This window comes from Dipodomys ordii, unplaced genomic scaffold (assembly GCF_000151885.1).
Source record: "Dipodomys ordii isolate 6190 unplaced genomic scaffold, Dord_2.0 Scaffold58, whole genome shotgun sequence".
Taxonomy (NCBI): domain Eukaryota; kingdom Metazoa; phylum Chordata; class Mammalia; order Rodentia; family Heteromyidae; genus Dipodomys; species Dipodomys ordii.
Window position 1 is genome coordinate 4,966,817 of NW_012267274.1, and position 25,295 is coordinate 4,992,111.

Genomic DNA, 25,295 nt, shown 5'->3' on the forward strand with positions numbered 1-25,295 from the left:
CCTTCCCTGGCTCCCACCCTGAGTTCGGTCAGTAGGACTGTATGGCAGTGTCTTCTCAGACCACAGCCAAAGCTGCTTTGGCTCCCTGTCCTGAGAATCAGTGGGGACCACCACTCCATTACTGCTGCGTCTCTACCCCCAAGGTTTCGTGCTGATTGAACCCTGCAAATGACTAAAATGATTCTTTAAGTTTAAAAAGCACTTCTAAAAACGTAGCACTTCTAAAAACTACCAAAGTCCTAATGGGGAAACTAAGGAGAAAACAGAATCATTTCTACCCTGGAATGAAAACTCAAGACTTACTGGTCATCTGAAACTCTGCAAACGCCACCCTCTCCAGCTGCACTCTGAGCAGTTCACACGGGGCATCCCTGAGAAGCAGAAAAAGCTTTACTGCTTTGCTGTAATGCAGCTCTGCCAAGGCACGGTGCTGCTTCCTGAGATGTTCATCGCCAACCTAGAACCAAAAAGTAAAGACTTAAAAATCCTAAGGCTAGGATTTCATAATAACTAACAATGCTTTTTAGTTTTGCTTTTTCTTCTACAAGTCTTATTGTTTCAGCTCTTATATTTAGTTTTTAATCCATTTTTTAGTTTTTTGGTTTATGTCCCCTTTTGCAATGCTGAGATGGACCCCAGGGGCTGCAAAAGTGGGTAGGTAAGCGCCTGGCCCCTGAGCCACATTCCAGCTTCAGTGTTCGGTTAACTTGGTCTGTGATGGGAGGCAGGAGCCCGCCTCTGCTCCCCTGTGTGCAGCTATCTACCCGTCCCAGCATTTGCTGAACTTCCTGGGAGCCCCATGCATGCTTCTGCTGGAGGAAACAAATATGAAGAGTGGCTGAGGGGCTTCCCTGACAAGGGGAAGCTCTGGTTGAGCACCCTCCTCTGGCCAAGTGAAGACATCCTTCCCAGGAAAACGATGACCTCAAAGGACAACACTCCCAGGATAAAGGCAACCCAGAAGGAAATCAAACCCAAAGGATGGTAAGGTATCTTTGGTATTGGGCCAAGAAAGAGGGAAAAACAACCAATCTGAAGCCATCATCGAGAAACCAAACTCAAGTGCACAGTAAAAGCCAAGCACCTTTACACTGTACACATATTCCATCTATGCATGCTCCAGGGAGACTCTTAAAAGCTGCACAGACCTGCTCCTTACAAGACCTAACTAGATGTAAACACACACACACACACACATATATAATGCAACCAGGCAGATCTGTAATTTTCAAACTAAAACCCAATCAACTGCCATACGTTGAGAACAACGTATGGCACAAAGGAGAAAACTACCTACAAGATGTTCAATAGCTGATTTTAGCTAACTGGAACAGATGGCATTTAAACTGACATGGACATGTCGGGAAGTGTGCGTAACCCTCAGACAATCTGGTCCCGACTCTGTCTGGGAATGGCTGTACCTGGTTCCTTAGACAGCTGTGGTACATGGAAGCCAGCCTGTGGTGGATGGTTGCAGCTCGATACTGACAGAGAGGCTGACGGGCAGACACAGAGTCAATGTCACAGTATTTCAAGGACTTCATCATAGCCTCACTGACTTCTTTCTCAATCTGTGTTTTATTCAAAGGGGAAGAAAGAAAATGACAGGCTCATAGTCTGACCATAAGAACTTTTACAATGTTAAACTTTTGCTGGTTAAAGACAATGAAACTTAAATATGGCAAAGGCTCATTTAGAATTCAGCAAATCCTGTCACCTGCTCCTGAGCTTTTCTGGACAACGGTGCATAATCTTGCTGCAGAGTGGCCATGGTAAAGTATGTAGTAGATAACTCCCAGTTCACAGAATCCCAAACAGCTGGGTGTGTGTCTCGTGTTCCCAAAGACCTCAGAGCTTTCAAATAGTAATCAACAGCCTGCCATGGAAGAAAAGGTGTAACTCTGTAACTCAATGCCACATTAAATCAATTCATACCTCAAACACCACCCAGGTATCAATTTAATTTTAGGAGAATTTATAAAAGTTAATACGATGAGGGGCTGGGAAGGTGGCTCAGTGGTAGAGCGCTTGCCTTGCATGCATGAGGCCCTGGGTTCGATTCCTCAGCACCACATAAGCAGAAAAAAAAAAGCAAAAACTGGAAGTGGCATTGTGGCTCAAGTCGTAGAGCACTAGCCTTGAGCTGAAGAGCTGAGGGACAGCGACCAGGCCCAGAGTTCAGGCCCACAATCGGACCCCCCCCCAAAAAAAAGTTAATATGATGAATGAGGGCAGGTAATCAATATTTTAATCAAAGAAGTTATCCAGAAGCTGGAAGTGTAGCTCGACTGACAGAATTCTAAGGCAATGAACAAAGGCATGAGGTAACAAGTTCAAGTTCCAGCCACCTAAAAAAAAAAGAAAAAGGGAAAGAAGAGAAAACTATCCAAACTAGACCAACTACCACTGTCTCTCTGAGTCTATCCTTGGTGTTACGTTTTGACTTAGGTTAGCACATGAGAACACTAAAAAATATTTTACATGTTACAGTCTATTTAATTAGTAAACTAAAAAAATTTTTTTCCCGAGACTAACTGCAAAAAGTGAGCCTCTTCACCCTGTGCCATTGTTATCTTCATGTACAGGGCACTCTGTACACAAACACCACCACAATGCGTGTCACTGCCCAGGGGGGCTCTGCATTCCTGGAGTGTGCTTATTCTTTCTCCTAAGTATACATAAAGCTTGAAAACAAAAACAAGTCAGTCACTTTTACTATCAAGTTTGTGGTGCATGAACATTCTCCATAAATATCACTTGAATAGTGAAAATATTAAGTGCTCATTTTTTGTACTTTCGCTGACAAATGGATGTTACCATTTGGCAAAAAACCAGGTAGTAATGAGTAAGAGAAACTTGAATTTTAAACTGACTGTTAAGAAACAGGATAAATATATCAATGTAGATTATTTGCAACTATAAAAATAAGGAAAACTTGGGCTGGGAAGGTGGCTCAGTGGTAGAGCACTTGCCTTGCATGCCTGAGGCCCTGGGTTCCATTCCTCAGCACCACATAAGAAAAAAGCCGGAAGTGGCGCTGTGGCTCAAGTGGTAGAGTGCTAGCCTTGAGCTGAAGAGCTGAGGGACAGTGCCCAGGCCCAGAGTTCAGGCCCCACAACCAGACCCAAAAAAAAAAAAACAAAACAAAAATAAGGAAAACTGCTGGAATTGTTTTGGGAAGGGAGAGAGAAGGAGATAGAGGGAGACTGGAATACACTGTAAACATATGTAGAAATGTAACAATGAAATCCCACTTATAACTAACGCAAGCTAGCAAAAATCCTTTTAAAAAGTACTTAAAATTTAAAAATAAAAATAAAGTTGAAATTTTGAGGGTTTTTGTGTGGGTGTGTGCTGGTCCTGGGGCTTGAACTCAGGGCCTGGGTACTGTCCCTAAGCTTTTATGCTCAAGGCTAGTGTTCTACCACTTGAGACACCGGCTCCACTTCTGGCTTTTTGGGTGGTTAACTGGAGGTAAGAGTCTCATGGAACTTTCTTGCCTGGGTTGGTTTCGCACTGTGACCCTCAGATTCAGCTTCCTAAGAAGCAGGGTCACAGGTGTGAGCCACTGGTGCCCAGCTTTGAGGTTTTTCAAAAATAAACACATTAACCATTTATTCTTCTCACACATATGACGTTTCTTCAAAGTTATTTGTCTTTTTTCTGCTGTGGTGCCTTATTTTCATTGGTTCTTCATTCTCCCTTATGTCAAAGATGTGCTGACCTCTGCTCTGGCCCATTCTCTATAGGAGCTTTTTCTAGAATGCCGTTGGCTTTCATTTTACCTTCTGTCACATATTTCTGCTCTTCCTCTCTCCCTGATCTCCCTGGCTGCCACGCAGAGCACAGACCTTCCACAGTCCAGAGCCCCAGGTGCTCCTACTTGTGGTCCTTCTGGTGTTTTCGGTTTCTACTCCTGGTCAATCGTTAATCCAGTGGACATGCACTCCAGTTGTACCAATACAATTTATGGAATCATCTTTTTGCCAAACGATTCAGTATGCCATTCTCAATACCAGTTTCTTGCTATACCTAAGCCAGTTTCTAAGTGTGGTAACGACCTGCCTGGTCCTGTGGACTGTACAGCATTTTGTAGAACAGTGACCAAGCAGAAACACATGACAGGAGAATGGGTGAGGCAGCCTGACTAGGAGCAAATGTGTTACCTTGTTGTAATACAAGCCCTCTTCTGGAGAAAATTCACGTTTGAGTTCATCCCCCGCGCCACAGTGTGCCTGTGCACAAATTCGCATGAGTCTTCCCGTGTTACACAACAGAAGGGCAGCATTTGTGGCATCATCAATCGACTCAAAGTTGTGAATTCCCTTTTCAAAACAAGAAAAGCTTTTTTTCCACAACTGTTGCTCTGCAGCAGACACAGATTTGCTCACTTCACAAAGAAAGAAAGAAAACAGTTGCATAAGCAGACATCAGCGTGAACACCACTGTCTCAATGCAACAATGAGAGGCGCACAGGTGATGGGAGCCTGGGGGAGGATCAGCCTCCTGAGGTGAACTGCAGCATGCTACCCTCAACACCTGCTGCTCTGGGAAGCGTCCTCTCATTCATTAGCTGAACTTGACTGCATTTGGGGTGAGCGAGATCTTTAAAAAGGAATCAGGATTAAAGGTCATTAAAAGTGACCCCTATCCAATAGGACCAGTGTGCCTATAGAAGGCAGAATGACACAAGGGGAAAGAAAGGGCCATATAGACTCAGGAAAAGAGTGGCTGTCTGCAAATCAAGGAAAAGGCCCAAAGCATGCAGTCTCACTTGCCTCTGTATCTTTCAGCTTTTACAACTGTGAGACAAGCACTTCAAGTGACCCATCACTGTATTTCATTACAGTAGCCCGAGTAGACTAATGCAACATAATCATCTCATCCCCGTAAAGACATTGGAAGCAAAGCACTACTCTGTAAAGATTCAAAAGCTGTGGTCCCATAGGTTTAGGAGTCTACAGTCCTGTGTTTTACTCAGTTCTCCTGGGCATTTTTTTTCCTTGCCAGTCCTGGGGCTTGAACTCTGGGCCTGGGCACTGTCCCTGGGGTCCTTTTTGCATTCCACCACTTGAACTACAGTACCACTTCTGGCCTTTTCTGTGCTTAATTGGAGATGAGTCTCACAGACTTTCCTGCCCAGGCTGGCTTTGAACCGGGATCCTCTAATCTCAGCCTCCTGAGTAGCTAGGACTATAGGCGTGAGCCACCGGTGCCCAGCTTCTCCCGGGCTCTTGACTGTCACTTCTCATGCCTCTTTGCTGACCTCCTCCTCTGAATGTCCCTCAAACACACAGGGTCTCCTACCAGCAAGACCTTTCAGGGGCACTCCTTGTACCCCAAGGGCCAAGCAGTGTTTGCAGCTTGGCAGGCATGTGTTCAACTTACCGTTGCCCTCAGTTCCAGTACAGCTCCCTCCCTCCTCACAGTGCCCAGCCTTTAGCTTTAGCTACCACCCCTATGGGAATGGTTCTTAGCCCTAATAGCTCTAAGCACAGTTCCTATCAACTACTAAACCAGCCCTTTCACATACCTTTCAAACCCAGCAAGGTCCATCTGACCCACTCCCCCACCCTGCCTGCTTTGAAGGAGGCCTCTGGTGACCAGGTCAGCATGCACTAGACTCCTTCCCAGGCCCTTCTTGTAGTGCCCTCTCAGTCTCCAGCTCTCCTTCCCTTCAATTTCCTGCCGAGATCCTACACACCACACACCTGTTATATATTGAACAGAGAGTCTGAAACATGGCTAGCTGCCCCAGTTCCTTCTGTATTGGCCAGCTAATGTAATGTACAAAGGTGGGCATGGAAGACATCTTTTAATAACATACAATTGAATGCCACAGGTCTTTGGTTGACTCACAAAGAGTCAGTATGACTTCCTAATAAAATTTAATAAAAAGAATAATTGAGACACTTACCCATTCTCTCACTCTGTACTGCAGCAGCTTGATTCATATAAAACACACCAATTTCATTTCTAATGTTACCCATTCTCTTCAATACTTGTACATAGTGCTCTGGATTCTGGCTTTTTAAGTCACTAAATTGCAAGATTTCATTAGCAGCCTCATAGCATTTACAGCTAACTGAGAGTTGACTTTCCAAATCTGTAGACAAGTCAGTTGCCCATGCAAATCCTTAAAAAAGAAACAACAGTCATAAGAACTTTTTTTAGTATCTAAGTAAGCCTGATATTTTACAAAATAGAACATGCAATACAACAAAATTTGTTTTATAATAAAGATGTCTTTGTCGATAAAACTATTTTCTTGAAATATTAATGGATGATAGTACTTTCTTGTTTTATAATTACAAAATATTTTTCATCACCCAGATTTTCTGAGTGTACAGGTATTTACATCAGTAAGGATGTTTTTTTAAATTAACATAAGTCGTTCTCAGAATTAAGTGCCAATGTTAAGTATGAACCACTAAAGACGCTGCTAGCTAAGTCCTCAACAATTTATAAATGCCACCTAGTGAAATGCACCAACTTCAGATCGAACATTCAAGGGGAGGAAGGCACTCCTGCTGCAACCCTCCAATCTGTAAGAAAATGTCAGCTTAACAACAGGCTATATTTTTATTTTTATTTTTTTGTTGGTTGTGGGGCTTGAACTCTGGGGCCTAGGTGCTATCCCTGAGCTCTTCTGCTCAAGGCCAGCGCTCTACCACTTGAACCACAGTGCCACTCCAGTTTTCTGCTGGTTAATTGGAGATAAGAGTCTCACAGACTTTCCTGCCCAGGCTGGCTTTGAACCACGATCTTCAGATCTCAGCCTCCTGAGTAGCTAGGATTACAGGCATGAGCCACCAGCACCCAGTTACAACAGACTATTGACGGGTGGTATACACACACCACAGATTTTCCCAATGTGTCTATTAAAATGAAAAAACTATTTGAGAGAAAGAAAAGGAAGAGCAAAGATATTAGGGAATAATAATTGCCCTCTTCCCCCAGTGTACTACTCTAGTTTTTAACTGTCCAAAGCTTTAGTGGAAGTGAATGCCAACAATTCCCCACATATTTGGAAAGCACATTCTGAAGACTGATACTTTATCTCATGTTACCTGACTGCAGTGTGCTTATGTAACTGTACTGAGCTGAGGCTGCCATTCCTGTGATTAAGTTACCTGCTTCTCAGCATTAAAGCAGAATGATCCAAGACAGCTGGCTGGAACTGACTTAATCTTAGCCCCCTGGGTTTATAATTAATCCACTTTCACCAAATAATTGTCCCTTTTCAAAAGGAAACCTATGGTTTGGTTGGCTAACTAGAGGTACTACTTGACATCACTTCATGAAGAGTATACCAAGGCAAAAACTGGGTCACACTCTTAGTAAGCTACACTTAGTAACTGTATTTAATAAAAACACAGGATCATGCTCAACTTAAAATGAAGAAATGAAACAAAACATCAAGTATCAAAAGACTAACATCTCTGCAACTTCTCATACTCAAATAAGCATGGGATGGGCAGGTAATTCAGCTGTGAGTCAAATGAGGAGTCTGCATACCTTGACAACTGGACTCCCTGTGCAGACTATGCAGGATCTCCTGATCCTCTTTAGTTTGGTAATTGAATTCTTCCAGGTGTGCTGCTCTATTATTTGCATTCTGGGCCAGCATGAGTTGGATATCACCACAGAGTGTCAAATATTGAGACAGGAATAGCAGCACTTCAGAAAGCATATTAGTGCAGAGACAGCAGTAAGTATCTATATAAAAATGGAGAAAAGCCACAAGCACATTAAAACTGAACACGGTAAATATGAAGACAAGGTGAATATGAAATATAAAGACCCACTGAAAACTGCACCAACACATCTACTCCATCTCATGTGCATTAGAGCACATGGCTTAATGTACTTCACAAGACAGACAGGTTAAACCACTGTGAGAAGGAAAGAAAATGCCAGGTAACATATACAAGACTGTTTTAAAGTCAGTTGTACAAGAGGAAAGCCCTGTGGCTCTCATGTCTCTTCCTCCAAGCCAATACTCACTGCAGTAGCTTACCGTGGCTCTGCAACGCCAGCTTGATGTATCGCAGCGCTCTACCATACTTCTGGAGACTCATGGCAGCGTCAGACAGGATGTAATAGGCTTTAGATGACTTGAGAATCAGCTGAAGCTTCATTTTATGTTGCCAAGAACCAGGTATCATTCCAGATTGACTGGAACAATTACCCTTCTGAAGAGAGCCCACTGTGACATAGGAAGGAAAAGACAGCATCTGTTCAAATCTAAGTGTTAACAAAATATTACTTCATCTTCTTTTAAGGGACTTTGCATTTGTTTGGCTTGTTTGTAGGCTGGCACGCTACCACCTCAGCCATGCCTCCAGCCAATCTCTTTTTCGTTTTTTTTTCTAGTTAATTAGGAAATAGTCTTGCAGACTTTTCTGCCCAGGCTTCAAATCAAGCTCCTCAGATTTCAACGTCCTGAGTAACTAGGATTACAGGTGTGAACCTCTGGCACCCACCTCTATTGCCTATTTCTTGATAGAATCATTCCAGGCTCAGGCGTTACGGCCACACTTGAGCTAGTAAACACCATGCTTTCTTTTCTGACTTAAGACAGACTAAAACACTCATGTACAAACAGACTATTGCTTGGGAGTTCCAAGGCTTTCCATTTCGCTGTAGTCCACAACTCTGTAACTTCCTTCTAGGGTTACTGGCAGTTCAATTCATCTGTGTCTCCTTTTTCCAGTTTCCAAATCAACCCACCAAGTAGTGTGCATCCCCCAACCAGTCTTAACCTTGGTCAACCTAACCTCAGACAATGAAACAGCTTCTAACCAGTTGTTGAATATATGCATCTTTCTAAGCTATGTGTTTTCACTCTACTACTCAACCCCTACTGCTGATCAGCCAAAGGCAAATTTTCACGTTTCCTATAAAGATGCCTGCTTTCTCCTACCTCATAGTCACTTATCATTTTCCCTACCAGGAACACTTTCCTCCAAGTCCAACCTACCCCTCTTCATTCCAGAGGACTACTTGTCAACCACGGACACAAGGACAGGAAGAACCTTGATATATACCACACCAATAGAGAAAAAAGCTGTGGAACAAAGAACATTTCTGGCCTTAAGATGTCCATTTTTTTGTTTCTGAAGCAGGGTTATTTGGCCTCAGCTGCTTTGAACTCTCCTTTCTCCAGACTCAGCCCCCTGAATGCTGAGAATATAGGGATGTTCCACCATGCCTATCAATTTCTCATTTTTTTTAATCAACTAGACCCATATTCTTTCAAACAACAAACAAAACTCTTAGGCACTATGATGATTTATAATTTGTGCATGTATTTCTTTTTCCTATGCTGCTGTAAGTGTGTGGGGCATTATGAAAAAAGTCAAAGATGAATAGGATGAAGGTCTTGCCTGCAAGTGTACACATGTGTTTGGAACTGTTTCATAAAAGTGACCAGAACATAAGGCTAGCTTCAGAATGTGCTCATAGCACTGGGAATGAAATTCAGTAATTCTGACCAAGGATAAAGGTGATTGTGGAGAATATGAACTTGAACAGGATTTTCAATAAAGGAGAGGAGAGAGACAAAATCCTGGTGTGGTTCATCTCACTGCATGTTAAGACTGGCAGGCAAACAGCAATACCTAAGTGCGGGGATATAAACCTGCACCTCCACCGCACAAAAAGAAAAGTCCAGGGAGCACTTGGTGTTAAAACACACAGACTTTCAAAACATTAAAAACTGAACTGATTAAAAGAGGAAAGGGGACCCGCTAGATTACTGAGATGTCACATTTGTAGCTGTTTAACTGTGAGGTAACAAGAGCCCACACTTCTTGTGTTCTTAAGTTCTTAACACTTTGCCTAAATTAACCATTTGTATGTTTGAACAGCATTTAAGGTAGTTACTTAACTGCCTCCAGTTTGAGAGGGAAAAGGCAGTTCAACAAAGAGCTTGAGCCTTGCCCTAGCAAAGACAAGGACTGAAGCTGTCGGCCTGGTTCCAAATTCTATGCTCTCAAGTCCTCTCCACATTCACCAACACAGCAACCTTTCAGCACTCTACCAGGCTGAAGGCATTTGTTTCTTACAGTGGGAAGTAGAAAGAAACACGAAGGTTCCTTATGTTATTAGATAAATCTATTGAAGATCCAAATTATCCCATTCTGATTTATTTTCCAAATGAAAAACTATGTCACTCTACTTCTTGTTCACATGGTATCTTTTATTTCCTCCCAATTCTTTGCAATGAATGCCTTGACATAAGTCTACTTGCTGATAAATGGGTCCGTACATGATTCTATTGAAGGCCTTATTTGCACATCAATTCAACTTACTTTTGTCTAAAAACAAGGCCATCTGCTTCTCTAACCCTTCAGGGCCTCCTCTTGCAGATTCGTCCTCATATTTTAAGGGGATTGGGGTGCTGGGGTCAGCCGCAGGAAGGTCACTTTCTTTTTTGATGCTGCTATCTACAGATTTTAAACCCTTTTAAAAAATTTAAAAAATGAAAAATTATTACCACTTGCTTAAACATTTACTATATATTTTTACATCCTTTTAGAAAGGGGGGAAAACACTCATTATGCATTACTACGAGTCAAATGAAACTACATAAAAGGCAAAAATCTCTAAAAATTTACAAATAATCTTAAAGATTTGAGTAAAAATGATCTGGTCACAGTTAGACTTAAAAAAAGAATCATAGCAAAACAGCATTCAGATTAACAATGAGACACCAACAAATGAATGCTACTTGTAGATCAAATACAAACTTGACTGAACAGGTAAAGACTAAACTTAACACTTACCTCCAGAACATAACTAAGGACAAGTCTACAGCGTTCTTCTGTGTCATGGCAAACTGGAAACGCACAACTGGGCTTCAGAAACAAACAATTACAAGTATTAACATGCTATCAATCCAACAAATCTCATGGCTCTCATCACTTGGCAATTACTAAAACACTCTGAACCAGTAACTTAAAAATGAACTTCTGCACTTAGCTTGGTGAAGTTATCTCATCTGAGGCTACTGTATTTTGTTAAATATCAACAAAAATCTTAAGATCCCCCAGTAGGTATTGCCTAAAGTACTTAATATTCTAAAAATAATTCTATGAAGGAAAGGCAAGCACAAGAGTAGTTTTAGATAAATGCATACTAAATCTAGTAGATCAGCTCAACTCCTAATTAGCATGCGTACCTAAGGGCACACAGTGAACAATACTGTCAATTTAGTAGTAGGTTAACAAGTACCAACCATCACCCAAAGTCTTATTGTGTAATACATTTGCTTAATTAAGAAGCAAGGCCAATTAACAGCCTCAACTACTACTAAGTGACATTATATGTAAGGGCCCCTGGGAAACATTTTATATTGTTGATTCTGGGAGGCTGGAATTACTACCAGTCTTTCACAGAGAAGCCTATTCAAATGGCTGAGGAATTTATGGGCGGACAAAGTGAGTAAACAGAAGTGGGGACCCTGGTGTCCACACTCACTACCTCACTTTCATACTACACAAACAAGCAGAGCTAGCTAGGACATGTTTCTATGAATGCCATGAGCACATTGTTTATGTGCCTCAGATATCACATGAAGGGCTGTCTTTGCAGAACAGTGCTATTGACAGACCATGACATCTTTAATCATCATCTATTTGTCCTGTTAAGTCCAGGGTCTTGTTAGCAATCAGTAACGACAACAACTACAAAAAACTTCTAGTCCGCTATGTGTTCTAGATATAGGAAGTAGAGTTTACACTCTAGCCAAGGAAGACAAACACACACAACAATGAGAATATCAGGATCAAACAGCTCTGAGAAAAAGGTAACAACAGAGTGTGCTTTGGTTAGAGTGGCCAGCAAATGTTTCCGAGCAGACATTTTAGCCATGATGTTAGGCCTAGAAAAAGGCAGCTATGAACAAATTAGGAGAGGTATGCTCCCAACAGAATCAAGAGTAAATGTTGTTGGAACAAAAAAGCCAATGTCACTGTGGTGTTTTGTTTTTGTTTTTTTTTAAAAAAGAGGAAAGTTAAGGAAAAGAAGGGCAGAAAGATAGGCAATATTTTAGGGTAACACTTGATACAAGTTTTCACCTGTTAAATTCAGACCCTGTTATGGCCTCATGTTAGTCACTGGAAAGGACTACTGACACAAACAAACTTGAATAAAGTGGACAGGATAACGCACGACAATTCTATTCCACCGTGGAGTGAATTTTAAAACCAGGCTTTAGAATTCAGAATACTAACAATGATCAGACCCTGAACCACAAAAGTCTTACTGAAGTAATGCCATGTTTTGAGTGCATTCAAACAGCAATTGTCTTGTTTTCTATTGATAAAACCTTAATGCAAATTCTAACATGCTCACTCTGATCTGATGAATGGACTTGTACTTTTCTGGTACCGACAATTCTCCAACAGACTTAATTATTGCCACTGCTTTGTTATCATCTGGTGGATCAGAGCTGGCACTATAGGATCCATTTTCATCACTGTCGGGCAACTCCTCCTCCTCTTCACTGTAGCTTTCATCAGAATTCTCATTTAAAGGAGATTCTGAACTTTCTTCCTTTTTAGGTTCATCCAGTTGAAAAAGCTCTGAAAGCATGTAATTGGCTGAAGCAATAATCTTACAGAAAGAAAAAAAAAAAAGTAAGCAATTGCAATCAAAACTGTCTCATCACCAAAAGAGGAATGACACCATACTAAGTTTTAGGACAAGGTTTGAAACAGGCTGTTTTTACTACACAGATTTTAATATACACTGAATGTTCTCAACTCAAAGTTACAAGCCATCTGGGGAGGCTCTGTGAAATCCTCCTGGGTTGGGCAGTTTTCTTATTTCAGAAATTTTTCACCCTTAGCATACCTTCTGAAAAAAGGTAGATATTGTATTTCACTGTATGTGTTTAATATGTAACTAACATAAAATCTACAGTTCTAGGAGGAAACAAGACACTAGATTTGAAGTTCTACCCTGATAGTTTAAAATCAATCATTTTTTTTATTCTCAGCTAGACACTCACCAATCAGAATTCAGATTCTAACTTTCACATCATCCATTCAAGAACCACTAAAAGTCCACCTCTAAGAACAATTAAGATATTTAAGTCAAAAATGGACCTTTCTTACCTATTTTTTCCCTCCTCTGGTTAGGAATCAACCCAGGGTGTCATTCATGCACACAGACAAGTGCTCTGCCCTGTGAGCTAACCCCCAATCTTCTCCAGAATAATCTTTATCTCCCAACGGGATGCAGCTACAATTAAAATTAATTTGGACCTTTTTGTGTGTTAGTCCTAGGGCTTGAACTCAAGGCCTGGGAGCTTTCCCTTAGCTTTTGTGTATAAAGCTAGCACTTTACCACTTGAACCAGAGCTCCACTTCCAGATTTTTGGTTGTTAACTGAAGAATCTCACGAACTTTCTTGCCTGGGCTGGCTTTGACCTGTGATCCTCAGACCTCAACCTCCTGAGGAGCTAGAGTTAGTTATGAGCTACTGACACCCAACTTTAATTTGTACTTTTAAAGGAAAGTGCATACTCAAATCCTCTCTGTTTTTCATCCAATGAAAAACAGAGTTGTCAAATTCAGGCAACTGAGGGCACAAGTGGTAAGACTATAGCAAGCATGCCTAAGAGGGTGCTTGACAACATGCTTGAATGTACTGACGTATGGAAAGTGAACCTTACAACGACAGCCTGGTCTGCCTGTGTAAAGAGCTTTTAAAAGATGCAAGTTTTCATCTTCTATAAGTGATAAAACAAAAACATTACTGAAAGCATTACATGAATCCTAAATTAATAAAACTAAGTTTATTCTAGAGATATGTGAGCCACATACAAAACTCTACTATATGTAACATATGCAGTTTCTGTATCTCCTAAAATTCAGCATGTACTTCATACGGACAGCACAGTTCAGAGCAGTCAGTGCTCAGCAGCCCCCATGCTGAGTAGGGCAGGTAGGGAACTTTATGTCCAGGCCACAGTTCTCTATCAGAGTACAAGATCTGTGTTAGAGAACATAATATATAAAATGTTGACCTTACCTGAGGATGTCTGCTTTTGTCCAGCAACTTAACACAATTGAGCAGCAATGTTCTGATGGTACCATAGTGCTTCTTGTTTTGATTTTTCTTCATCATCATGTTACAAGCAACCCTGAAAGGAATGTTTGTATCACATTTACTCCCCATTCAACATTCTCTGCATGACTCAGGCTAGACACCCTTTATCTTTTCAATAGAACAGGGCTATAAGAAAAACTAGATACTGTATTTTTACCCACTCAAAGCTTATAAAAATTTATTTGGTACAATGTTAGATCAGTCAGTGTGTCTCCCGGTCCCTCCCTTTCCATACCATCCTCTTATTTCATTAGGAAAGTATTCAAAGTATTTTAAGGCCGTGGCTCCGATAAAAGGTTTTACATGAGGCTATGTCCTCATTTCTGAAGGTACTCACTTATACAGGAGAACAGCCACCGGCATGGTGAACGGGTTCTGGTATTTGTCTTCGGTCTCTTCACAGAGAGTGGTGAGGTCATACAGCTTTACTATGTCACTGCCACTTGCTGAGAAGAGAAAAATCTCATGTTACAGCTGTCAACCCAAATCAACTACTGTCCATTCAAGCATCAGCTTACCTTTGAAGAGCCAATATGTATGTCCTTCTTTGGTACAATTAGATTTCAGAAATGACAAAATATTCTGTGCAATGTCTTTTATGACTTTAGTAGAAAAATTAGAGTTTTCCAAATTGGGAATTTCTTCTGTCTTTATCATTTCGTATTTCTACAAAGAAATAAATTTTGAACAGAGAATACATAATACACTGATTAAATATATTATCAACAGTAAATTTATAAAATTTCACTTTAACATAGCTACTAGAAAATTAGCCCCATCTTCTCTAACAGTTGTACCTGCAGAAGGTTCACTGGACATTTTTATGATTTGCCCATGTGACCAAATCCCATTTACCTTCCCTGCCTAAACCAATTCAATGTACCTACTTCCTGAAAATATAGATCTAAGATCCCACTGATCCTAGAACACTGGGAGCTCAAGCAAGTGTATTTTACAAGCCTTAGGTGACTGTGGAGGTACACACTTATACTCTCAGTTACTCGGGAGGTGAGGGCAGGAAAATCAGGAGTTAAAAGGTCTATATAGGCAGTTGGCAAGACCCTATGCCTCAACAACATAAAAAAGAAGGCTGGGTGTAACTCAAGACCACAGGGTCAATAGCCAGTAACATGCAGACACAAGAGCACACACATACAAACCTCTCCCAATGTGATTTTGATGTACAACCCAGGTTAAGCACTAGGTTAATATGATGGTTAAAAGCGTGGCCTCTACTAAACATGGAGTCAAATACTGCACCACCATATATCAGCAATATGACCCTAGAGCTCCTTTCTCAACAATATACAAAGTAGCTAAGATCAATAAGTAAGCATGTCAAGCACTTAGCAAAGTGGTAGAACAAAATAAGCAGCAGCCAGTGTAGGCTATCATTACCAGTGTCAAGTTGTATTACTTCCTCTGAAATAGGTACACTATTATACCATTACTTACAAACTGTAGTGTAATTTTTTTTTTTTTTTTGTGACACTCTACGGCTTCAGCTCAGGGAATAGGTGCTGTCCCTAAGCTTTTTTTTTTTTTCCTTCTTCTCACTGCTAGAGCTCTACCACTTAAGCCACAGCTCCACTTACAGCTTTTTTGGTGGTTAACTGGAGAGAGTCTCACAGACTTGCTTGCCTGGGCTAGCTTCAAATCATGACCCTCACATCTCAGTCTCCTGAGTAGCTAGAATTCAGTGCCCTCCCCCGCCCTTTTTTTTGTCTTCAAGTCCTTCCTGCCCGTTCTCTATGCTACCCACATTTGAGTAATCCAATACAACCAATTTTACCCCTAAGGGACAATTTTCACTGATACATTATCAATAGAACCAAAACCAAACTCCTGAAAGCTCAGGATTCAAGTTTCTTCTTATCTGGCCATGAACTGTCCTAAATCCTGTGTTCCCTACGTGGGTTTCTTATAAATGCCTTCATTTAAAATCTTTATAAATCCAGCTCCTATCTTTTTGAGACACAAGTTATTATGGAACACACTGTTAGTAAGCCGCTTGATCTCACCTTTCTGATTATCCAGACTTGTGCATGCATTCCACTCCCCTCTTCTTCTCTCCCATCTCCTCGTTCTCTATACTGTGACTTCCCACTAGATTACATCTGAGTAGTGGCTGACTTACTCTCTTTCCTCCAATATTTTTTAAACTTTAATTTGGTAGTACTGGGGTTTTGAACTCAAGGTTCTGAACTTGAGCTACCCAAATTCTTTTTGCTTTTTCAGTTAGGCACTTTACCTAGCCAGGCCTTCCAAATAGTTGGGATTACATCCTGAGCTACTGAGCACAGTGCCCCTGCCCCTACCCTCAATTCTTGCAGGGATAAAAAGCTCCTAAACAGAGTGTGCTCAAATCAGTAAGAATCTGCTATTCAAGCTATCACTGTGGTCTTTTCCCTAAAGGTCTGAATACACTAAAAGAAATGTGTATAATCACATCTGCTGTTTCAGATACATTCAGCTAATTACTATGTGTTCTTGGCATTAACATTACAGTTTGGGTACTGGGGTTTGAATTCAGAATCTCACATTCTTGCTCACTTTTTTGTTCACAGCCAGCAGTTCTACCAACCACATGAGATACACCTCCAGTCTTGCTTTATTTATTTTTCTGTTTAATTGGATATAGTGTGTCTTGGATTTTTCTAGCTCTGAACTGTGATTTTCAGATCTCAGCCTAGGATAGCTAAGATTACAGGCATGAGTCAGAACACCAGGCAACATTGCAATTCTGTAGTTCTAAATGTCACTGTATTTTTGACTGTCCCACAAATTACAACTAATACCTATATTTTTGCTATTATCAACTTAAATGTGGAAACATTCAAATTTCGGTGCCTTCACAGCAATCTTCTCTAACAAAAACACACCTTAGTGTTTAAGGGCCTTAGAAACTGGGATGAGGAAAGCTCTGCTTTGAGAAATCATTGGAGAAGCTGCATTCCATCTTACCTGTACAATTCCATTTACATGAAAACACATCACAAGCTCTGGTACATTGCATATCAAGTTGTCCAACCAATAGTCAATTCCAGTTAGCACATTAATTGGTTTGTTGTTATCCCTAAAAATATATATTTCTAGTGTTACTTGGTTTATTTAAGATGTTCTGTAATGAATCATATGACATGTATTTCCCCACTGAACTATCTTATTCTATTCTCCTCAATGGAAACTTCCATATATACTTTGTCTGATGAAGAAAGCACTCGTAGCTTAATGGTATGTTTGCATTTCTAACTGTATTGGTAAGCTTTCAGAGTAAATAAAGGGAAACAAAATGGATGACTGAGCCTACCACATGCTCCTTACTCAACTCCACGAAATACTGACCACCACTCAAGCTGAAATTCACACCGGCTAATGAGAATTAGATTAAGAATAACCTGTGAACAGGAAGTTGGAAAGCCACCTCCTTAATAAACTCCTGTGTTGTCTCAAACTACAAATTGAAACTATAGATTTAAAGCCAAGAGTAGATCACTCCAGCGGACTTGTGGCTCTATCCAATTAGATCTAGGACAAATACTTAGCTCTTGACCTTGTGGCATTTGCTGTAGGGAGGTCCTTCCCCACTGTGGCCACTTCAAATGGCAGGGGAAGGAGGGAGGTGAAGAAAATAATTGAAAAGAGGATGCCCAAATACAGAGGTAAAGCAGACAGAATGTTAATTATTCTAAAGACAGCATCTGGACAACACGCTCAAGGAGGCCATGTGTTGTTTTACCTGAGACGCAAGCTGACTGCTGGGTATCTGCCTCCACCAAATATAGGCATGTTAGAGCCAACCAACATGTGAATATCTTCAAATGTCCACAAAATGTTCCGGACAAAATCATTTTTAAGTCCCTATGATTCAAAATAGAAAAGACTGTAAGAAACAGGAGATGCACATTTTCCCCCCATGATCCACAGAGAGATCAGAACAAGGGAAAGAAAGAAGACATGGGCAAGCCAGAGCTGTAAGCGCAGAGATGTTTACAAAGAAAACTTTGTAAACTTGATCTTGGGATCAAGTTGATTTTCTTCCCTGTCAATTCCAATTGAGACTAGTCTTGTGCTGACGAAGTAGACCGAGGACTAGATGTGCCAACTTGGCGCATGGAAAGCATACCTGACTGTTCTCCCCGTCATTGAACAAAGTAGTCAGGCTTTGCTCTTTGGGTGCTGAGGCCACACGCCCCACTATGCATGAGGGCTCAAGAGGCTCACTGCCCTGTGGACGCAAGATAAGGAGTGATTCTGCTGCCAATACTTCGTAAAAAAAAAGACCTGTGTTTAAAGAGTGTCACCCAAATCTCAGAGCACACATCTCAAATCCACCTTTGCATACTGAGCCAACACAATTTCTAATCCTTACCACTGTGCTGTTTGCTTCAGCTCTAAATTATACCTGCTACAGCAGACTATTAACATTTAGATCTTATGCAAATGAGATGGAAGTCTTTCAAGATTTCTAAGTTTTCAGTTCTTATTTTTAGGCAAATTTGATTACCCCTGCACTTTCAGCTTATACCATCTCCACTGAGCTAAAAATTCTGAAATATTTCAGTTATAGTCTGAGACGCTCATTGTTACCCTGATAAGTCTCCAATTGAGCATGTCCTAAGGTGAGCTTCCAGAATCCAAGACCCAGGACATTCAGTGAAAACTTTCCAATCAGATTGGAAAAATGTCTCACAATATACTTTCTTACAATTTTACTCTTTCAATCTTCTTTGAAGATTAGCCATGTTTACTGCCCTACTTCCCCATATCCCCAAAGCCCCTTACAAAACAAAACAACCCCCCCTAAGTGTCTTCCAAGGTTTCCCAAACTAATCTCATAACATTTTCTGTTCTTAATATAGTCCATGGAATACATTTTCGAAAATACCTTGCTGTTGGGTAAATTCAGTCTATTACTCAAGTTTCTGTTATCCTTAAAAAACTACTTTGAATGTTTTATGTTTGTATTTGGCCTGACCCCAAGATGGACATATGTGCATGGTGCTTATTCAGGGCAATTCTGTCTTAATCACATGTATGTGTATGAGATTACCAGCTAGGAGATCAGCACTTATGCAGTGTCCTATTTCCAACTCTGGGAGGAACCAAGAACTTCAAACTCTTTATATTTTATCATTTGCGTATGTAGACAAGTTATCCACCTATGGGCCCCTTCCCCAAATGAAATTTGCCTGCTGTGGCTGCCAGAAGAGCCTTGGCTCCACATTACAACACTCTCAAAAGATGTTGGCTCCAAGCCCTCCCATGGACATTTATGTAACTTCTGTATTGCTTGAAAAAGGCTGGAACCTACTACTTCCAGTTTGGGGAGCAAGAATTCATGAGGCAGTAGGCTGCAAACATAAATCCCTAAAAGCCAGAGGTTAGACTGTATAAAATATTATGTAAAGTATTATTTTAATCGTTGGCTAGCTCTGCTAAGCTAATCCCACAGCTTCTAGATTCTTCCTAACTGTGTGGAGAACATAGACATAGTGGAACAGACATAGGGACCAGACCTCCAAGGCCAGAGAGCTGCATGTCAACCCTAGCTTGGACTTCACCACTTGTGTGATCACAGAAAGGCTTGTTACTTAGAACCTTGAATTTACTTATCTGTAAACTGCTATTGGTCTTACTACATATGAAGATCCAGGAATGAAAATAAACTTATACAAAGACACATAGCAAAAAAACATGGCATGCACTCTGCCTGTTTCCTATACGTGAGTCTACAGATTCTCAAATCTGCAAGCTTTTTCATTGTAATTGTAATTTCTAATCAACATAAGAACACACTGAGAGAAAGGCAAAATGGCAGTATCATAGTAGTGATTATTTTCCCAAGATGCAGGTTTTGTAGACAATGAATACTAAATGAATTTTTTAAAGTCATTGGTAATAATCACACATGATTTAGTACATAAAACAGCTAATTATAAAACCATATATATATATATATACACACAGGTGTGTGTGTGTGTGTGTGCGCACGCAATGCGAGATCAAACCCAAAGCCTATACATGCTAGCCAACTGCTCTACAACTGAGCTACAACTCAGCCCCCTTAACTGCAAAGCAATTACCACATGACCTGACCAGAGTACACAGGACAATATGTTCCTTTCTGGTCACTTGGTGGCTACCACTATGTGACTTGCATACTAGGTGATTCTTTTCCTTTTATTTCCTTTTTGGGAAAAAAGTGAAATTCATTATCTAGTTTCTCTACCTTACAACCTATTAAATTAATACTAATAATTCATGAAGATTTTAAAAAGCTGGCTGAACAGTGTAGGAGGACATACAGCAAGAGGAAAAAATAACATTACCATGCTAAATATCTTACTTTTATCTTAAGATATATCAATAGATTTTCCTGAACATACCACAAACAACATCTATATAGTAATTTTATTCTTTGACAGACATATAAGGACAAAAATAAATGAGGAAAAAGTAAAATAAAAACTATAAGAGATAAAACACACAACATAGTCTCTTCTAAAAGTTTTATAACATAAATGTGGGCAAGGACTAGGAACTCCAAACGTCTTAAAGAGGTATTTTAGGCCTAACTAAATTATGAACAGGCCTATTAGACTCAGTATTTGGTAGGTACTTACTACATATCTCAAGCTAAAAATGTACTTTATTGCTATGCTATGTAGTACTCATAATTTACCAAGAAAACCATAAACTTATTCAACAGGGTACTGTAAAATATTTTGGCTTAATTAATTAAAAAAAAACTAGTCTAACCATTCATAACAGATCTTACAAATTTTACTGCCAAAAAAAAAAAAAACCTACAAAAAGAAGTTACTCTCTAATTCTTAAACATAGCTTACAAAAGTACTATTCTCTGCCGGGCACTGGTGACTCATGCCTGTAATCCTAGCTACTCAGGAGGCTGGGATCTGAGGATTATGGTACAAAGCTAGCCTGGGCAGGAAAGTCTGTGAGACTCTCATGTCCAATTAACCACCAGAAAACAGGAAGTGGCAGTGAGGCTCAAGTGCTAGAGCACTAGCCTTGATCTGAAGAACTGAGGGACGACGCCGAGGCCCAGAGTTCAAGCCCAATAATAAAAACTACTCTTCCTATCTATCTGTTCTCTTAATAAAATAGCTGGTTCTGTCTTACTATATGGGTTCATTTAATTGGTATTCAAGTACTAACAGACCTGACTGGAAGCACTAGGGTCTTCGGGAACTGAAGATGGCATTTCAAAAGGAGCAGGCCATGAAGCCCCTTCAGAGTCAGGGGTGTCATCAGAAGCAGATGGTTCCTGCTGCTGCGCAGCGGGTGGGACAGGCTGGGCGGCTCCATCACCATTGATACTGGGTGATCGGAAATGAAAACAAGCACAAGGTTACTAAAGCTAACAGCCTACTCATTTGCAAGAACTAGACTCTACAACCGAGAATACAAGAATACTAATACCACAGGAAAACCATTAATTTTACTAGCCTCAAAATAAATTTTAGATAAGAATCTCATATTTTCCTTAAGATAATAAACAAGAAACCAAGTACCTGTAATACAGAAATTTGGATAGGATGGCCTTCTGGTACCAGTGTTCTTTGCTCTTTTTCTTTCTCTGCCACTTCTGATCTATCAGTCTTTGATAAAACTCTTTCAACCAGGTCCAATCACCAGTCTGAATAACATACACAAAAAATATTAACCATAATACATATGTAGTCAAAATAATGTTACCTTTCTATGGTCTGTATCCCTAATGATCCTCAAAGACCTGTGTGTTAAGGTGTGGCCCTCAGTGTACAAGGAGGAGGTGGAACCTTTAGGAGGTGGACTGTAGCGGACAAAAAAAACAAAAGTAGGGCCTGAGAAGGTGGCTCAGTGGTAGAGTGCTTGCATGGCATGCATGAGGCCCGGGTTTAATTCCTCAGTACCACATATACAGAAAAGGCCAGAAGTGGTTCAAGTGGTAGAGCATTAGCCTTGAGCACAGAGAGGCTCAGGGCAGAGCCCAGGCCCTGAGTTCAAGCCCCCCCAAAAAAGCCAGAAGTGGAACTGTGACTCAAGTGGTAGATTTGAGCACAGAAGCTCAGGGACAGTGCCCAAGCCCTGAAGCCTAAGCTCAAATCCCAAGACTATCACACACATATAAAAGAAGTTCACATCTTCTCTTCTTCTAAGCCAGGCCAGAAGGGGTAGCTCTTGTCTACATAATTTTCTTTGTTGTAGGTATGACCTAAGAGTAGGTATGACCTACTTTGTACAAAACTGAAATTATCTGTGCATATGCTTTTATTACTGAAGTATGAACTGTTTAGGACCAAGAGCTGACTTATTCAGTCTTATCCCAAGACCTTGCCCCATGTCCAGTATAACATGGACTGTACAGCACTGTGCTCTTTTCAAAAGGAGATATATACTGTTGTTGTTGTGGGGCTTAACCTCAGGGTCTGGGTGCTGGCCCGAGTTATTTTACTTAAGGGTAGCACTCTACCATTTTGAACCACAGCTCCACTTCCAGTTTTCTGGTGGTTAATTGGAGCCAGGAATCTCACAGACTTTCCTACCTCAGCTGGCTTTGAACCATGATCCTCAGATCTCAGACTGAGCACCCAGGATTATAGGCATGAGCCACCAGTGTCCAACTTCAGAAAAACTATTTTAAACATCACTATAATCACTATAACTTATTTCCTTGGATGCACTGCAGAACTATTGTTTAAAGAGTAGCCTTTGAATTGGCAGACCTAACAACTACTTGTTTCAAGTGTACAAAGACAGGTATAGAAAGCAATAGAGAGCAAGCCTTGAGAAATTAAAGCACTGTTCTGTGTTCTACACAAGTGTCCATGGTTAACACTTGAGATTACTATTGTTCATAGGAATAGCTTTTTAACACTTTCCACATTTTCTGATAGCCAAGTTTCTACAGAATCTCCACAGTGTAGACGTCAGAGGGTTTCTCAAAATTTTAAATTTCACAGGTTTTTCAGAATTTTCTTCATTGACTTCATCTTTTTCCTTGAAGGAATCCTCGCTACTAATACTCAGGAATTTTTTTTCAGTTATTTTCGATCTTTGATAAAATTCTTCATTTCCTTATTGCAAAAGTTTTCAGCTACATTTCTACTTTGGCATTCCTCTGAAACAAAAATCACACTTCCAGTGCTCTTGAGAGACAGAATAATGCTTTTCAGAAAAGCATTACCTGAGATGATCTCATAAAGAGTTCTTGAATATCCAGCTCATCAAGTAAGAGGGTCCTTCCTATGCGGTGCACAGCCATGCTCACATGGGACTTGCTGTACGGAATCTTCAGGAGCTTTTTTATGTTCTTAAAAAAAAAAAAAAGAAAAAAAATAGTTTAGCAAGTCCCTTTTAGTGTAATCTAAAATCTTAAAAAAAAAAATTTACTTCATTCAATTTAAAGCACAATCAACCTTATTTCCTTAAGGCTATATGCACTGTACTTTACATAGACAACCATATAACCAGAGGAAAGGCAGACCTTTAAAGCCATAATCGCCTGCGATGATTCATACTATGCAAATGTGATGACAGCCACACAGTGATTTTTTACATGGTAGAATTTCTTAAAGTGGGCATAGGTGATACTATTAACAGTGACTAGGCTTTTGGCATATTGGAAGAAAGTTACCAAATGAGGATCAGTAGACTTTAGCAACCTATCTTTGTATATTTCAATTGGTAACATATGCAAAATAATCCCAAGCCCTGTAATCAATTTCAGTCACCATTATTAAAACACAACCATTAGCATTACTATTAATAGTTATCACTAAATTGCTTGGGAGTTGTTCCCTCTTCTGTGAAGAAAGGAGATGTGATAAAGAATATTAAAAACCTTTAAAAACACAAGACAATAATCAGACAACTACTGTCCTATTTCATCATCAGTTTCTCCAGACACAAAACAATATAAAACACCAGCACAACCACCCTCAGTTACATTAAATAATAGTAATACTTACTTCAGAGTCAGAGACAACATCCACATCATTTCCCACTGAATCAATAAAATCATACGCCATGCCAAAACTACAGGAGGAAAAAGGGCCATTGGTAAAAAGGCAAACAGTATACCAAATTTCACTGCTTCTAGGATATGCACTCCATGTGCTAACATCTCTGAATCTAGATGAGTATCACCAGTGTGGGTGGCTAGTGTTTCTTCCTTGGTTGTACATAAAACAAAGTCTGAAAATTCTACACATGTTTAATTTGAAAATACACAGTAACAACCATGGAAAACAGTATTAACTACTACTGTGAAACCCTAAAAAGTATCCAGGGGAAAAACACTTTAAGATGTCATTCTTTTGGAGTTGGAGCTTTGGCTTAGGTGATAGCCAAAGTATCAGAGTTCCAGCACAAGTCTTGGACAAAAAAAAACAGACACAAAAAAATTCATTTTTTACAACAAAATTTAAAACAACAAAAACACCCAAAAACATTTACTAGGTTTACTTAACCTTCCTTAGCTTCAGTTTTCCTCATCTGCAAAACACTTAACTATGCTCACCTGGGGGGAAGGTGGTAAGTAGAGAGGACTCCAAGAATATGAATTTTAGCACATTTTCTCTCTAAGACCCCAGGACCACTCAACATTAATACTACCAGCATAATTTCAGTGTCAAAAATCAAAGGCGTGGTGAATACATGCAGCGCTCACTGTACACCATGTGGAAAATGAAGTGTACAACTTGTGGGAAAGAGATAGGAGGGAAACACTGGAAGACAGTAAGGGAAGAGGTTACATTATCCAAAAGAAAAATGTACTCTTAACCTGACTATACCCCTCTGCACATTATCTTTATAACAATTTAATTTTTTTTTTGTCAGTTGAGGGGCCTGAACTCTGGGCCTGGTTCTGTCCCTCTGCTCTTCAGCTCAAGGCTAGTGCCCTACCACTTGAGCCACAGCGCCACTTCTAGCTTTTTCTGCTTATGTGGTGCTGGGGAATCAAACCCAGGGCTTCAGGCATGCAAGGCAAGCATTCTACCACTGAGCCACCTTGCCAGCCCCTTTAAAAATTTTTCTAAATGAAAAAAAAAAGGGGCTGGGAAGATGGCTCAGTGGTAGAGCACTTGCCTTGCATGCCTGAGGCCCTGGGTTCCATTCCTCAGCACCACATAAGCAAAAAGAAAAAAGCTGGAAGTGGCGCTGTG

General features: G+C 40.4%; 1 protein-coding gene across 1 annotated transcript in view; it reads right to left on the reverse strand.

Moving 5' to 3' along the window:
- The window catches only part of Edrf1 (erythroid differentiation regulatory factor 1), a 32,259-nt gene extending 8,069 nt beyond the window's left edge, over positions 1 to 24,190 (reverse strand). The window contains exons 1-20 of the mRNA XM_013021951.1: positions 24,099 to 24,190; positions 23,315 to 23,440; positions 21,660 to 21,784; positions 21,308 to 21,464; positions 18,248 to 18,349; positions 17,861 to 17,982; positions 17,086 to 17,197; positions 14,640 to 14,787; positions 14,459 to 14,567; positions 14,044 to 14,155; positions 12,361 to 12,621; positions 10,791 to 10,862; positions 10,317 to 10,467; positions 8,021 to 8,209; positions 7,519 to 7,719; positions 5,918 to 6,136; positions 4,167 to 4,390; positions 1,718 to 1,876; positions 1,422 to 1,571; positions 304 to 457 (exon numbers count right to left, since the gene is read on the reverse strand). Of these exons, the coding sequence (XP_012877405.1) occupies positions 304 to 457; positions 1,422 to 1,571; positions 1,718 to 1,876; positions 4,167 to 4,390; positions 5,918 to 6,136; positions 7,519 to 7,719; positions 8,021 to 8,209; positions 10,317 to 10,467; positions 10,791 to 10,862; positions 12,361 to 12,621; positions 14,044 to 14,155; positions 14,459 to 14,567; positions 14,640 to 14,787; positions 17,086 to 17,197; positions 17,861 to 17,982; positions 18,248 to 18,349; positions 21,308 to 21,464; positions 21,660 to 21,784; positions 23,315 to 23,440; positions 24,099 to 24,158 (2,953 nt within the window). The 5' untranslated portion in view covers positions 24,159 to 24,190. The remainder of the gene's footprint in view (positions 1 to 303; positions 458 to 1,421; positions 1,572 to 1,717; positions 1,877 to 4,166; positions 4,391 to 5,917; positions 6,137 to 7,518; positions 7,720 to 8,020; positions 8,210 to 10,316; positions 10,468 to 10,790; positions 10,863 to 12,360; positions 12,622 to 14,043; positions 14,156 to 14,458; positions 14,568 to 14,639; positions 14,788 to 17,085; positions 17,198 to 17,860; positions 17,983 to 18,247; positions 18,350 to 21,307; positions 21,465 to 21,659; positions 21,785 to 23,314; positions 23,441 to 24,098) is intronic.
- Between the last annotated feature and the right edge of the window lie 1,105 nt (positions 24,191 to 25,295).